Source organism: Salmo trutta, unplaced genomic scaffold, assembly GCF_901001165.1.
Source record: "Salmo trutta unplaced genomic scaffold, fSalTru1.1, whole genome shotgun sequence".
Classification (NCBI taxonomy): domain Eukaryota; kingdom Metazoa; phylum Chordata; class Actinopteri; order Salmoniformes; family Salmonidae; genus Salmo; species Salmo trutta.
The window spans coordinates 587,306-603,103 of record NW_021822200.1 but is presented as its reverse complement, the minus strand read 5'-3'; the positions used below and the strand labels follow the sequence as shown (position 1 = coordinate 603,103).

Sequence of the window (15,798 nt, the reverse complement as noted above, 5' to 3'; positions counted from 1 at the left end):
TCCCTAATGTATTAACAAGACCTACTCCTGACCCTAACGTGTTAAAATGGTACTAATTCTTTGGATTCCCAGACAGAGAGTTCAGTCCATTTGGTTGCCCCTGTCTAATACTAACAGGCAGTGTACACTTCCAAGCAGCTGTTCAAATGGACCTCTTTCTGAACTGCACTGAAGACACAAACCTCGCCTGAGTGGCTTGATACCAAATGACCAGCACACAATAAACCCACCGGAGAGCATTGTGTCCTTAGGAAAACAACGTATGGTTGGAGACAGAGAGAGACCAAAGGAAACGTTCCCTCTGAGCCAGCGCATTTCTTAATGGAACTACTACTGCTGGTCATGCTACTTCTGTTACAGCGTCTGTCTAACTACTGCTACGGCAGATATGGGAGCAGAGGTTTGAGTGTTCCTTGGGTGAGTTCATTTGCAATCTGATCCCCCTTGCAGACAGGTTCACTGAGTGGCAATGAGGCTGAGTTGAGGCTGAAATGTTCAGAGGGTTGTGTTACGTCACAGCTGGCCTTGGGTGTGTAACCAAACCAGTTGAGCAGACACCCTCCAGACCCAACCCACCGGTTATAACACTTTTACTACATCAGATAAACTGCCTTTGGAGCTTCTCTCAACAGATATTCTCAATACTTTCTACCAAAAACGATGTTCTTTTTTTAATTTCTTCTTTCAGAATTCCCAAAAGTAGTGGAATTAAAAGATAGTTTGCGATGATATATAGCCTGGCTAAAAACACGGGTAAATAACAAAAAGGACAGTATTTACAACCCCATAATAATACATATAACTGCCCTAAAAAGACAATGTCCAATAACCTCTATCATAACTATTCAGAGCCATCAAGCCCATAGCGGATTAAACTCCATGGTGAAGGAAGTTTCTGACGACTCCACCAGAGTGGAGCAGAGATCAGGCTTTGTGGAATCGAGCTCTGACTAGATTGGCTCTGCCTCTGAATAGTTATGATAGGCATTATTGGGCAATGTCTTTTTAGGGCCATACTAGAAACATGTGTGTTTAGTCAGCTCTCAGGGCCATGGCACAAGAGTGCACTCAACTATGGCAAATTGTGGTGGGCAAAATGAACTAAGGGTGCAGCTCAAATTCATTGCCTGCAGCCCTCAGTCACCAGAGCAGAAAGAGACAACAAATGTGATGGAGGATTCACAGGTCAATTCATTCAATAGTGCAATTTATAACTATATTTCTCAACACAAAGCGATCTTGTACTCAGGTAACTGATGATAGACAGGAGGACCCAGAAATAGTCCCATATGGTGGGTCAGAGGCAGATGTTTGTGTGTGCATTTTAGCTAACCCAAACCCGTTTCCTAAATGTACCCTAATTCTCCTAACCTACTGTACTACGAAAAGTCAAATCTGACGTTAATTTGACAAACGTTGGATCCCTTCTAGCCATATGGTCGGGGGTTTATGGACCATGTGCTTGTTTAAAACACGAACTGTCATTGTAATAACCCACCTCTTTACTATTATTTAGATTGCCATGACTCAGTAGGTACAGCATAATTATAAAACTATATAAGGACACAGAACTTTATTTCGATGAATGGAACATGGCATCATACAAAAAAAGTGCATAAAAAAATAGCACTAACATCATCATGCAAGAGATCGATCAGTTTGAACTTACCTATGTATCTGATGATCTGGGAATCTGGAGAGGTAAAGAATCTTCCTCCGGCGATAGAAAGAAACTTTTACAACAGTGAGATAATAAAGAGGACTATCAGCGCGAGGAGGTTGGCCAATCGTTGGGGAAGAATGCATGTTTAGGGCGCATTTTGATTGGCTGCAGCGAGGGAGTCTATTTCTGTCCCTCCTCCAATGAGAGATGCAGATTTGGTGAAACGTTGGGGGAAACAAGTCGGTACATGGCGAAAACGTTTAGAAGTCTAACAGGGATCTATTTCTATTCATTTCCAAAAAGCAGAGAACCTTTTCAAATGTTATTTTCAGAAACATCGGAACCTATACGCCACTCGCGCATCCCATGTGCCATCCAATGCGTTAACGTGCCTTTCACGCATGGTTTATGGTCGTAAAGACGTTTTTTATAGGTCTATTCTTTGAGGACTTTATTGTATTTTTCCAACTGGTGATCTTGGTTGTCCAATGTAATTTCCATGGAGTTGTTCATCCTTGCGTAACCATGAGACAAAATCCGGATGGATACTTTTTGGTACATGATGGTCATAACATTTGCTGAGTTCAAAACAACTGGGTACTCTGAAAAATACGAGGTCAAATCATGACGTCAGCGATCTTCAGGTCGGAGCGCTGGAAAGAGGCTGGAGTTCCCGAGTTTGATCAATTCAAAACGATTTTTCCCAGTCGGCACTCCTTTTTTCCCGACCGAGATCCCAGTTGTTTTGAAAGGACTGAAGTAGTTCCCAGTTTTTTTGAACGGGGCAACTGTTCAACTCATGACACACTTAACTATTGGTGCGTTCAAGACAACTGGTGGCGCATTCAAAATAACTGGGAACTTGGAGGAAAAAAACGATCCAACTCTGGACCTCAGGCCTTTTTCTAGAGCTCCAAATGACGTCATGATTTGACCTTGTATTTTTCCAAGTTCAAATGCTCCATTCAAAACTGGGAACTCTGAAAAATACGAGGTCAAATCATGACGTCAGTGGGTTTAAGGTCGTCTCTTACACACCCAGTGACAGTAGCTTTACCCTACATGTCAAACTCATTCCACAGAGGGCCAAGTGTCTGCGGGTTTTCCGCTCCTCCCTTGTACTTGATTGATGAATTAAGTCACTAATTAGGAAAGCCCCTCACCTGGTTGTCTATGTCTTAATTGAAAGGAAAACCCCAAAACCAGCAGACTTTTTTTATTTGACCTTTGTTTAACTAGGCAAGTCAGTTAAGAACAAATTCTTATTTTCAATGACAGCCTAGGAACAGTGGGTTAACTGCCTTGTTCAGGTGCAGAGCGACAGTTTTTTTACCTTGTCAGCTCGGGGATTCGATCTTGCAACCTTTCAGTTACAAGTCCAACGCTCTAACCACTAGGCTACATTAGGCCCAAACTCCGTCCAGCTGTGTAGTGCTAGGATAAAAACCAAAACATGCACCCAGATGGGGCCCCAGGACCGAGTTTGGGAAACCCTGCATACATTACATTCAAACGTGTGGTAAATGCAGAGGGGATTTCTTAAGGTCATTGCCTATGCCAGGGCTCTCCAACCCTGTTCCTGGAGCGCTACCGTCCTATAGGTTGATATTCTGTTAGTTACAACTGGGGTTGGAGCGAAAACCTACAGGAGGGTATCGCTCCAAGAACAGGGTTGGAGAGCCCTGGCCTATGCAGTAAACCCTTTCACCCAGTCTTATCCCTGCTAGATTATAACTCCAACCAACTGCAGCAATGAAAAAGGACACAGCAGAGAATCACTACAAAGTCTGTTTTATTGAGAAAGCAACGGAAGCTTGTATTTGTGTCTTTAAAAAAAGGGATAAAAGAAATGAAATTAACGACGATTGCAACATGTTACACACATTTTTCATCATGGGAGAGAGGTAGGAGGGGGACAAGGGGTTGGAAGAGGGGGATAATTAGGTCTTGGCTCATCTTAAAACCTTCCAGAACGTTCCCGATCCCTGGACCTCCTTTTCTCGCGGTCCCGTCCGCCACCTCTTCCGCCGTCGCCACCACGGCCACGGTCTCGGGAGCGAGAACGCCTTTCCCGGGATCGTGAGCGAGAGCGGTGTCCTCCTCCTCCTCCTCCTTTGCTAGAAAGGGAGAAATAAAATGCTTGAACCACATAACAGCAGCACACAACTTAACCAGCCTAGAGAATACTCAAAAACATCTAAAAATGAGGCTTTTACTTTAGTCAACTACACAAGTACCAGTGGTGGGAAAAAAAGTACCCAATTGTCATACTTTAGTTAAAGTAAAAGATACCTTAACAGAAAATGACTCAAGTAAAAGTGAAAGCCATACAACAAAATCCTACTTGAGTAATAGTCTAAAAGTATTTGGTTTTAAATATACTTATCAAAAGTAAAAGTATAAATCATTTCAAATTCCTTCTATTCAGCAAACCAGACGGCACGATTTTCTTGTTTTTTTACATTTATGAATAGCCAGGAGCACGCTCCAACACTCAGACATAATTTACAAACAAAGCATTTGTGTTTAGTGAGTCTGCCAGATCAGATGCAGTAGGGATGACCAGGGATGTTCTCTTTGCGTGATTTAGACAATTTTTCTGTCCAGTTAAGCATTAAAAATGGAACGAGTACCTTTCGGTGTCAAGGAAAATATCATGAGGAAATAGTACATAATGTTCTTTAGGAATGTGGCGGAGTAAAAGTTAAAGCAATCAAAAACACAAATAGTAAAGTACAGATACCCCAAAAAACTAAAGTAGTACTTTAAACCACTGCCAAGTACGGTATTGGATGCTTCACCATTCAATCCCATGAAACAGTCAAACGTTGACAGCGACACAGAACAAGGTCTTCCTGGAATACAAACATTCCCTAGAATGTGTCCTACCCTTTTCTGCGGCGTCCATACAGGTCCCGGCGAAGTTCCCTGGAGATGGGTTTCAGGTGCATGAAGTTACAGAAGCCTCCTCTGGTGCACTCTCTGTGGATGGTAGGCAAGCAGAGGGTTAATACTGTTACCGTGAGAAAAGCTTTTCCAATCTCCACCTGTATCCACTGACTAATCACGTTTACCACCCTGCACTCCAAACCAGAGGCTTAGCTAGCTACATGTATCTCTCCTGCTGGAGTTAGCCAAACAGTTCAACTGTAGCCTAAGCAAACGATGGGTAGTTCCAATGGAAAAACACTTGCGGTACCATCCCAAATGACACCCTATATAGTGCACTACTTTTGACCAGGGCCCATAGGGAATAGGATGCCATTTCCTAACAGCCTGAGTTATATGCTGCAGGGAGACAAGACTACATTCTTCCTGTTGGATAAGAGGTGGCAACTTAAGCCTTAAGCCAAGGGTGTAATTAATTAGGAAGCAAATGGAACAAAACAGGGAGGATTCTGAATTTGTCCAATAGAAACTCTAGTTTTCGGTGTAAAACTTTTCCGTTTGGTTTACGTTGAAAAGAGTTTTAGGATTACTGATTACATGGTGGAACTGTAAAAATATGGTGGAATGCAGTGGTGAAACAAGGCGTCTGGTTATTGTTGAAGGTACACTGACTGTCAAACACAGTAGTGTATAGATATTCATCAGAAAGAGAGATCGACACTGACCCCATCTCATACTGCCGACAGCAGGCTTCCCTGAAGTCAGTGACGGGGGAGAGCTCTGAGTGGACAGGCTGACCGTTGAACCAGCGGTTGTTCAGGTCCATCACCGCTTTCTCCGCATCCTCTTCCCGACGAAACTATACACACAGAGAGAAGAGAGGCCATGTTTTAGACAGATTTACACTGATGAAGGTTGATGAACCCAAAGACGAGAGACTATAAAAACAGGAATTTTTCCTGTTTCCCCACAGACAGATTAACGCAACACACTGAAGATGGATGAAGAGAGAATTTAACATGGCTGACATGGGATCTCTGACCCTCACCTTCACATAGACGTTGCCGACCAGATGGTCTCCGAGGTTGTCACACACGTTCATCTCCTCCACCTCTCCGTACTTCTCCTCCATCTCTGTGAAGACTTCCTGTAGGGGTTAAGGTCAGAAGATGGGGTTAGGGTCATGTGTGACAAAACAATCACTGATTGATAAGTAAAGCAGCACCATAGAGACCCACTTTAAAGACCCACTAATAACTACACTGAACAAAAATATAGAAACACAACATGCAACAATTTCAAAGACTTTACCGAGTTACAGTTCACATAAGGAAATCAGTCATTGAAATAAATTCATTAGGCTTTATTCTATGGATTTCACATGACTGGGAATACAGATATGCATCTGTTGGTCACAGATACCTTAAAGAAAAAGGTAGGGCGTGGATCAGAAAACCAGTCAGTATCTGGTGTGACCATTATTTGCCTCATGCAGGGCGACACATCTCCTTCGCATAGTTGATCAGGGTGTTGATTGTGGCCTGAGGAATGTTGTTCCACTCCTCGTCAATGGCTGTGCGAAGTTGCTGGATATTGGCGGGAACTGGAACAAGCTGTTGTACACGTCAATCCAGAGCATCCCAAACATGCTGAATGGGTGACATGTCTGGTGAGTATGCAGACCATGGAAGAACTGGGACACTGTCAGCTCCCAGGAATTGTGTACAGCTTCTTGTGACATGGGGCAGTGCATTATGCTGAAACACGAGGTGATGGCGCTGGATGAATGGCACGACAATGGGCCTCAGGATCTTGTCACATATTGCTGTGTATTCAAATTGCCATGGATAAAATGCAATTGTGTTTGTTGTCCATAGCGTATGCCTGCCCATACCATAACCCTACCATAGGGAACTCTGTTCATAACGCTGACATCAGCAAACCGCTCGCCCACGCAACGCCATACACGTGGTCTGCGATTGGAAGTACTGCCAAATTCTCTAAAACAACAGTGGTGGCTTATGAGAGATATTAACATTCAATTCTCTGGCAACAGCTCTGGTGGACATGTTCTGCAGTCAGCATGCCAACTGCACACTCCCTCAACTTGAGACATCTGTGGCATTGTGTTGAGTGACAAAACTGCACATTTTAGAGTAGCCTTTTGTCACCAGCACAAGGTGCACCTGTGTAATGATCATGCCGTTTAATCAGCTTGTTGATATGACACACCGGTCAGGTGGATGGATTATCTTGGCAAAGGAGAAATGCTCAATAACAGGGATGTAAACAAAATTGTACAGAAATCTGTGCGTGTGGAACATTTCTGGGATTTATTTTATTTCAGCTCATGAAACCAACACTTTATTTAGAGATCCATTAATAACTAGATCTGTTATCATTAGACTTACTCTAGAGACCAACTAGTCTAGACTTTTCTTTAAATGTTATCTAAGCAGCAGCAGTAAACAACAGCCTGCTCTTGGAAACGATACTAACATTATTCTATAGTACAGGTCATCACCGCAGGTCAACCCAATGACATACACTGTTTGAGAGCATCAAAACCATGACGTATTATGGGTAAATGGTGAATGAGTAATCCACAAATAATATTGAGTAGTTATTTATGATACAAGGCGATTTGTACATCCGTTATGTCTCGCCTTCAAAGTCAGCTGCAGTGTGGAACATACCCATGGTTTCTACACGGCTGACACTCACTGAGGGTCTGTTCCATTACCCAACTACATATCCTCTACTGTACAAATACTGCCCCTTTCACATCAGCGAACAGGGACAATATTGGCACAGCAGGATTGATCCTGTTGTGAAAAGTAAATGGGAGAGAGGAAGTTGATACCGTGCACAACAGGCAGGTTTGGCAGAGATAAGGTGAAACATCACAAGTCTCTCATGCCGAGGTCACTCACCTCAAAGAACTCGTCATAGTGCTCTTGCATCTCCACGTCGCTGACGGCACCTAAAACCATGAACAAATAACCAGTCAGAAAGCAGCTAGGCGGAGGCAGAGTCACTAAGCATCTGCATCAGTGCAATTTCACATCCAACGACTTACGAGAATATATAGACAACATACCAAGCTAAACCATGAAACTAACATACAAGTTAACTTTGTGTACGTTTCACATTTGTCCTATTGCCACCATTTTAAATCCCTGTTACTTTATCCCCCTTGGAAATCCCCAGATAAACATTACAATGGTGCAGCAGCTTAGTAAATCAGGCCAGTAATCTATTAGAATTGTATCAATTAAGCCAAGTTCATGTATACATTAAGATGACATCACTTTGGAACAACAATCTTAATGACAGTGTCTCAGCACAAGCCAGCTTCAGTGACGGCGTTTGAGAACACTGGCAGTGGAGCTGGCTGGTGCTGAAAATGAGTGCCAACGAAGCTAGTATGAGCAAGAAATGCATGCAAACTAGTCAATTTTAGAAGTTGAAAGTCTAGAAATATACAGAAACATTAACTGCATTTCAGGAGTATTTTACCCATAACATTCAACCTGAAGGACAGGACAGATGGCTCCCCATTTTCCACTTGCCTGTGGTCTTGGTATTAAACTGAATGACCCCCATGCAAGAGGCAATATAATGCAAGCATGATACATTTACTCATACTAAATCGACATAAGAACCTAGGCTAGGTAAATATATAGCTGATATCTTGCCAGCCAGAGGGGGTCTATGGGAATGGTATGCTTTTCAGAGCTATTGATCAAGTGACATGTCTGGCCTTCTCCATGACAAAAACACTACTTCAAAATGTATATTTTGCATGAGCAACAGCATTATTGTGTGCCATGGGGAAAGCTATCCACACTGAGCCCATCACACCAGGCTCACATCAGTGATGCCTCCAGGGAAAACAGTGTACATGTTTGGATTCAGCTAATAGGAATATAATAGCATATGGGTGTTGGCTGGGCACATTGTTTTTAGTAGCCTGGACCTGAAATCAAACGAAATGTTTCCCAGGAAAAATATCTAAGATATTGCTACTGTTTCCTGGCAAATGGGGGTGTTGTTGCAGCAAAGGTAGGTAGGTGTACACCAGATAACAGTATAATATAATGGAGGTGTTGTAGTGTAGGTAGGCAGGTGTACACCAGATAACAGTATAATGGAGGTGTTGTAGTGTAGGTAGGCAGGTGTACACCAGATAACAGTATAATATAATGGAGGTGTTGTAGTGTAGGTAGGTAGGTGTACACCAGATAACAGTATAATATAATGGAGGTGTTGTAGTGTAGGTAGGTTTACACCAGATAACAGTATAATATAATGAGCAGTCCATGCCGCAGGGCCTTGCAAATGTAGGGGGAACTTACAGCGTATACCATCGGCAGACTGGGCAGTGTTTTGAGGGTTACGGTAAATGTTCAACAGGGCAATGGTCTGAAATACAAAACGGACATTTTTGTGATACATGTCAAGCAGAAATGGGGTTTTGGGGGAAGAAAGTTAAATTAGATAAAGTATCATGCTCCTTACAACAGGCCCTGAAGAGAACACACTAGGGTCAGCTAATACTTCCTCAATGGACACATTTGAAGCCATAACTAGATTCATTAGTCCCCTGTATGGAACTCTGCTCTGAAGCATAGAGTGCATGGTGTGATCTGAAATGCTGAAAGAGAAGGTAACGGTGTGTCTCCTGACCACAGACGTCTCTGCCAGGGCTTCACAGGAGGCTGCAATCACAAGGAACTCTGAACGAATCAAAGTAATGCCAGTTAAAAAGAGACATTACTGACAAGTGTTACTGGAGAAGTATCAAGGACTCTGGTAGGTTCATGTGTTGAACATTCAATCCAACGCATTTTCCCAAAGGAAATAGCCGTTTGTGAATAGGTCACAGCACAAAAGCCATCTAAGTAAGCACATGTGAAGCCATCTCTGGACTATGGAGGGAGGGAGGTGTTTGGCTAGTTCTGAGGTCCTTGTTTGGAAAGTCAGTCATCAGAAGAGAACAGAACCGTGGCCCAGACAGACTCCTGTGAGTCCACAGCCATACCTACCTGTGTGAGAGGAGAGGCGTCAGCTCTGGTAAGACAGGGCTCAACACTGGGTACTGCTCACACAGTGGAGGGTTACAACTAGGTCTACCCAATTATAGGCCTTGTGCTCAAGGTAGTTTGGGATTTCAATTGGTCAACATAGCCTATAGCAGAATGGAATATGTTTCTGTTTTGAGTGGCTGAGAGATTGTGTATAAGAGGGCAAAGACTGAGGCAGAGGAAACAAATATTTGACGATACAAAACAGAGATTGAGGAGCATCCTGTTCATTTATCTGGTAGTAATGGTTTGCCATTCAGGGTGGGGACTGGGAGGAGCAGTTACAGTAGCCGATGTGTGAGAGAGGTACTATAATGTTGGGTTCCCTGCTAACAGTGCCGAGGCAGTCCCTCACAGCTCGGCTGCTACGTGACCTACATATGGGGAGCAGGAGGGGGGAAAAGGAGGGATTTCTGAACCCCTGAGGCAGATCTTTGGACTTACAGCGAGAGGCGTCGGCCGTCTGTGCACTGTTTTGGGGGTTACGGTAGATGTTTTGAATCAAGATGGTCTGCCGGGGATGACAAGAATACAAGAGATAAATCATTAAATTTGTGTAAATCCCAAATGAGTCTAGGTCCCTGATTATTGACGTAAATACACTATTGTGTTTACTGACTTAGGAATCGAATCTCTCCTTAGAATCTATGGGCTGTATTTCAGAGGAGTTGGGGTAGAGGACAGAATGTGAACGGAGCGAGCAGCGAGTTTCCAAAGGCTAGAGCGCCAGCCTTCTCACCCGATTCCAATAGCGCTCACTTCCAGAGCTCAGGGCATGCCCAGCCCAGCATGCATTTGTAGTCTACCTGTGTGCTGCTATAGCCCCTTGCTTTAGCTACTGTCATCAAGTATGCTACATATTTCCATAAAAAAAATAATAATCAAGGTGACTTAAAAAGACGAGGAGGATCAAGAGCGAGTGCAGTGATGTAGTCTCTACAACTAAAGAATCATTTTGGTGGCTTCCCGGGTCTAAGGCACTGCATTGCAGTGTTGCGGAGTCACTACAGCCAGGGGTTCGATCCCAGGCCGTGTCACAACCGGCCGTGTCACAACCGGCCGTGTCACAACCGGCCGTGTCACAACCGGCCGTGTCACAACCGGGCCGTGTCACAACCGGGCCGTGTCACAACCGGGCCGTGTCACAACCGGGCCGTGTCACAACCGGGCCGTGTCACAACCGGGCCGTGTCACAACCGGCCGTGTCTGGGAGTCCCATATGGCGGCGCACAATTGGCCCAGCGTCATCTGGGCTAGGGGAGGGTTTGGCCGGGGGGGGGCTTTACTTGGCTCATCGCTCTCTTGTGACTCGTGACAGGCCAGGCGCCTGAAGGCTGTATTCGGTCATCAGTTGAACGGGGTTTCCTCCAACAAATTGGTGCGTCTGGCTTCCGGGTTAAGCGAGCGGGTGTTAAGAAGCGCGGCTTGGCGGGTCATGTTTCGAAGGACACACAACTCAACCTTAAACTCTCCAGAGCTCGTTGGGGAGTGGCAGCGACGAGACAAAATAGTGAACACGAAATCAGGGAGAAAAAGGGGGGTCAAAATTACACCAAAAAAAATCATTGTGGAATCTGAAAAAACATCCCGAAAGCATGATGGGGAACTTACTACATGCACATGATAACAGAAAGGAACGAGGTGGGTAGCTAGCTAAGAGTGTCATTGTAGCAAAGTATTTATAAACTAAGTTTTGTTCATTTTGGTTCTATTATCTATACAATAGGCCAGAAAGAAAAAAAAAATGTATGAAATGAAATGTATGCATTCACTACTGTAAGTCGCTCTGGATAAGAGCGTCTGCTAAATGACTAAAATGTAAATGTAATAATTGATTTTGGCCCAATAGGTCTGGCATATTACCTCTTTCAAGGAGCTTTCCATTTTGATAGGATTATTTGTTAAATTGTGATTTAAACGAATGGAGCGGCTGTTTTTTTTTCTTCTGTGTCTGCAGAGCGGTATTTTAGCGGAGCAATTGGAAAGGACGTGGATCGCCGCGCAAGCACCCCTCCATGAGCGGGATTTCTGACCGGCTCAACTCCGCCCACATGCTCTGGTAGAGGAGGATCATCCAATCAGTCTACTGATAGAAAGCTTGGTTTTGTTTCTCATGGTTCGGCATAGGGCCAAGCACAACTATCCTGAGTTGGGAGACCTAGGGTTGGGTCAGATTGAGTCTTTCGATATGAAGTGGCTGAGCTGTTTAATGAAGCACAAGGACAGGGGAACTGAGCTGCCATCGTGTCCATCAAATGTCTACCAAAGAGCCAGGCAAGCCGTCACTAAATGATGGGAGCAGGTTGGCCACATGTCCATGTGAGCATAGTCAAAAGACCCAGGTTGGAGGAAAATATATACCATTCAGGATAACACTACTTCATTTCATCAAGGTTGTGTCATCTGCCATTGCATACCATAATCAGCATTAGCCTACCAGTGGCTAGGGTGACCACATATCCCGGATTGTGCAGGACACTCCCACATTTAAATTAAAACACCACTAACTTACAAAAAAGTTAGATGTCTGTATTTAAGTCAGATTTCCTATTCATTTGATGAGAATTGACATTCTTAACCGTCTCTTTTGTAGTCATGTTGCACTTTTGACAAGATATATTATATGGCCGTGGTACTGGTAACGTTGAACACTTCTCTAATCGTTGAGGATCTCTGATATTCTGCACAGCGCAAGATGAGACTTAAGCCAATGTCATATTGTCAACCAAAATCACATTTGTCAAATCCTTTCGAGATTTGCAGCTGACAGTGAGTAAACTACTTACAAAAAGTTTGCTTCTGATGAATAGTTAAAGAGTAAATATTAGACTGACAGATAAGGTCATTTTTTCACACTTGTAAGGCACTCCCTACTCAGTTCCTCATTCAACGTAATTGCTGCTACTTCACTCAATCCCGTTTTAAGTCCTCCTTCCTAACTGTATTAAATTCTCTGACAAACCAGAAATGGTTCCTTGGCCAAATATTCCCTGATTTTCATAACAGCCAGACATGTGGTCTCTCTTGCGTCACGTGGTCTCTTTTGCGTCACCAAATTTTGTGCGAGCCCGGAAAAAGAGTAGGCTTCATGCGCTTCAATTACCCTGGTGCAGCTGCAAAAAAACATGTATTCATGTAGGCTACACTGTCCCACAAACATCTCGCAAAATCATCCTGTTGTACCACATTTGGGTATTTTAAAAATGTGGTCACCCTACCAACAGCAGTTGCTTCTCTTCTGATAAATATTGACTGAAAAGCATTGACATGCTGCCAACCCTATCCTCATCAACCATAATGCAGGTTCTCTGAAAGGCAACAGAACACAATGTTATATACACACACTTCTGTAGGTAAGCCAATCGTGGAATCTGAAATGCAAACGTGCACATGGTTAGTGGAAACATTTAGGTCTACTTTACATCTGCTCAGCAACCTGTTCTTCCACATGATGCTATTGCAGTATGTACCTAGGCCCATTGGAACATGGAAGCAACATTGCAAATGTAAATGGAATTAGGGCTAATTGACAACACTGCATGTTTCAGTACTTCATGAATGATTATTTGATCCTACACAAGGTTAAGTCCAATCGCCACACAAACAAGTAAACAATCAAATGTGATTATAATCAGTAACGCGAGCTAGCTAACAAAGAAAGCTAAGGAAGTCCTGATACATTCTAGTGGGCTATATCACAAGCATCGGGCAATTGCTTGCCATAAACCCCTAGCTACCTAATCATATTCAAGACATAATAAGTACACTCACCTGGCTGAAAGTTGGCTTGTTGTGCAACCTAGAGCAGCGGTCCCCATGTCTGCACGCTCCAATTTTAAAGTAGAATGAACAATTGACCCTTGAACATGGACAAGAAAGTAAACAAATTAGATGTTGATAAATGGCTAGATTAGTGTTTGCTTTGTATAGTTGTGTTGCTGCATCTAGCTAGCTACAATGGAAAACAAACACGATTCGGTGTGTGCTTGTGCAGTAGCCAACCTAGCCACTGGAGTCGTCTCGAGACAATGCTAAAGAGTTAGCTAGCTACAGTAGCACGCTAGTTAGCTGCAGATTAGCTTAGCAAGCCAACTTTGAGGTTATCCTAACTAGCAAACTATTTAACTACTGACTTGTAAAACATTTGATACTAAATTACTCTAGAAAATAAAGACTGATTTAGCTTAGTCTGGCCGATTTGGAGGGATACTGACGCGACGCAGCACATGCCACATTTTCAAACCAAGCCGCCGCCTCCTCCATTCAAGCAAGTTAGCTAGCCCTCTACAGTATAGTCAGGAAGCTACGCTAGCTAGCCACACAAGTCTGAATGAAAAGCAACGGGTGCAGCAGCAGTCGTATTTGTAAGTAAACTGGTAGCTTGTTGGGTTAAAACGTGCACGTTCTACAGAATAGAATTTTACTAGCATTATTATTTCAGCTTTTTCACAAAAATACGAAATAACCTACTTGTCTTTCTCTGTTCCGAAAATGGAGGCCAGGTACTCCGCCATCTTCGGTTTGTCAACTAAACTGTGCTCTACGTCATGTATTCAACACTTGCCGCTTTTTTGATAGAGGCAAAAATTGTGCTCTTCGTCATTGTCGTTTGCATACGCTCTTATCTTGTCTGTTTTTTCCCCTTAATACTCCCATGGGGGCGCAATTGCATCCATTTTGGTTTCATGAATAGGGCCAACGATTATGATAACTAAAGCCCTTTCATCTGTTTTAGGGCCCTGTAGAAAATATCTGTCTGTATGCTACTCTGAATGAAGAAGAAAAAGAAGGGGAAGACGTTTTAAGAAGAAGATGACTTTATTGTCTAACGTCCATTCATAATGTAAATTAGTAGCAAGGGGTTTCAGACTTCCTAGTATCATTCAATGAGAGGATAGTAGAGCTGACAAAACAACAACAGCATAGATCCTAAAGCCACCACACAATGTTGGCACATGACTCAGGGTTATATTAAACACTATGTGTATGTTCACACAGAGAGATCTGACAGGTATTGTATGAGATATTGAGCCTACTGTAATGTGTATAACTGTAGCCTACTGTAATGTGTATAACTGTAGTCTACTGTAATGTGCATCACTTTAGCCTACTGTAATGTGTACAACTTTAGCCTACTGTAATGTGTATAACTTTAGCCTACTGTAATGTGTATAACTTTAGCCTATTGTAATGTGTATCACTTTAGCTTACTGTAATGTGCTTAACTTTAGCCTATTGTAATGTGTATAACTTTAGCCTATTGTAATGTGTATCACTTTAGTCTACTGTAATGTGTATAACTTAGCCTACTCTAATGAGTATAACTTTATCCTATTGTAATGTGTATAACCTTAGTCTACTGTAATGTGTATAACTTTAGACTACTGTAATGTGTATCACTTTAGCTTACTGTAATGTGTATAACTTTAGCCTACTGTAATGTGTATAACTTTAGCCTACTGTAATGTGCTTAGCTTTAGTCTACTGTAATGTGTATCACTTTAGCCTACTGTAATGTGTATAACTTTAGCCTACTATAATGAGCTTAACTTTAGCCTACTATAATGAGCTTAACTTTAGCCTACTCTGTAATGTGTATAACTTTAGCCTACTGTAATGTGTATCATTTTAGCCTACTGTAATGTGTATCATTTTAGCCTACTGTAATGTGTATAACTTTAGCCTACTCTGTAACGTGCTTAACTTTAGCCTACTCTGTAATGTGCTTAACTTTAGCCTACTGTAATGTGTATCATTTTAGCCTACTATAATGTGAATAACTTTAGTCTACAGTAATGTACATTTGTTTCATTTACTGTATAACTAGTCTCACATCCTGCATCTATCTGTTCATGATCATAGCTGATTTATAGTAACAGGGCCACCGTGGGGGCGGTCAAAAAGATTCAAGTTCCTCGGCGTACACATCTCAGAGGAACTGAACTGGTCTAACCACACGGACACCTTGGTGAAGAAACACGACAGAGACTCTTCAACCCACACGGACACCGTGGTGAAGAAACACGACAGAGACTCTTCAACCCACACTGACACCGTGGTGAAGAAACACGACAGAGACTCTTCAACCCACACGGACACCATGGTGAAGAAGCACGACAGAGATTCTTCAACCCACACTGACACCGTGGTGAAGAAACA

The 15,798-nt window shown here is 43.0% G+C and overlaps 2 protein-coding genes across 2 annotated transcripts in view; both read right to left on the bottom strand.

Moving 5' to 3' along the window:
- LOC115180906 (cystathionine beta-synthase) overlaps positions 1-1,797 on the bottom strand; it is a 41,283-nt gene extending 39,486 nt beyond the window's left edge. The window contains exon 1 of the mRNA XM_029743065.1: positions 1,670-1,797. The gene's annotated coding sequence lies outside the window, so the exon portion shown is untranslated. The remainder of the gene's footprint in view (positions 1-1,669) is intronic.
- A 1,640-nt stretch (positions 1,798-3,437) lies between these two features.
- On the bottom strand, positions 3,438-14,215 carry LOC115180869 (splicing factor U2AF 35 kDa subunit). Its single transcript, XM_029743013.1, has 8 exons — positions 14,110-14,215; positions 13,411-13,498; positions 8,911-8,977; positions 7,486-7,535; positions 5,601-5,699; positions 5,278-5,411; positions 4,553-4,645; positions 3,438-3,780 (listed from the first exon to the last, which is right to left on the bottom strand). The coding sequence occupies exons 1-8, from the start codon at positions 14,151-14,153 to the stop codon at positions 3,621-3,623; spliced, it is 735 nt and encodes a 244-aa protein (XP_029598873.1). The 5' UTR covers positions 14,154-14,215; the 3' UTR covers positions 3,438-3,620.
- Positions 14,216-15,798: the final 1,583 nt, after the last annotated feature.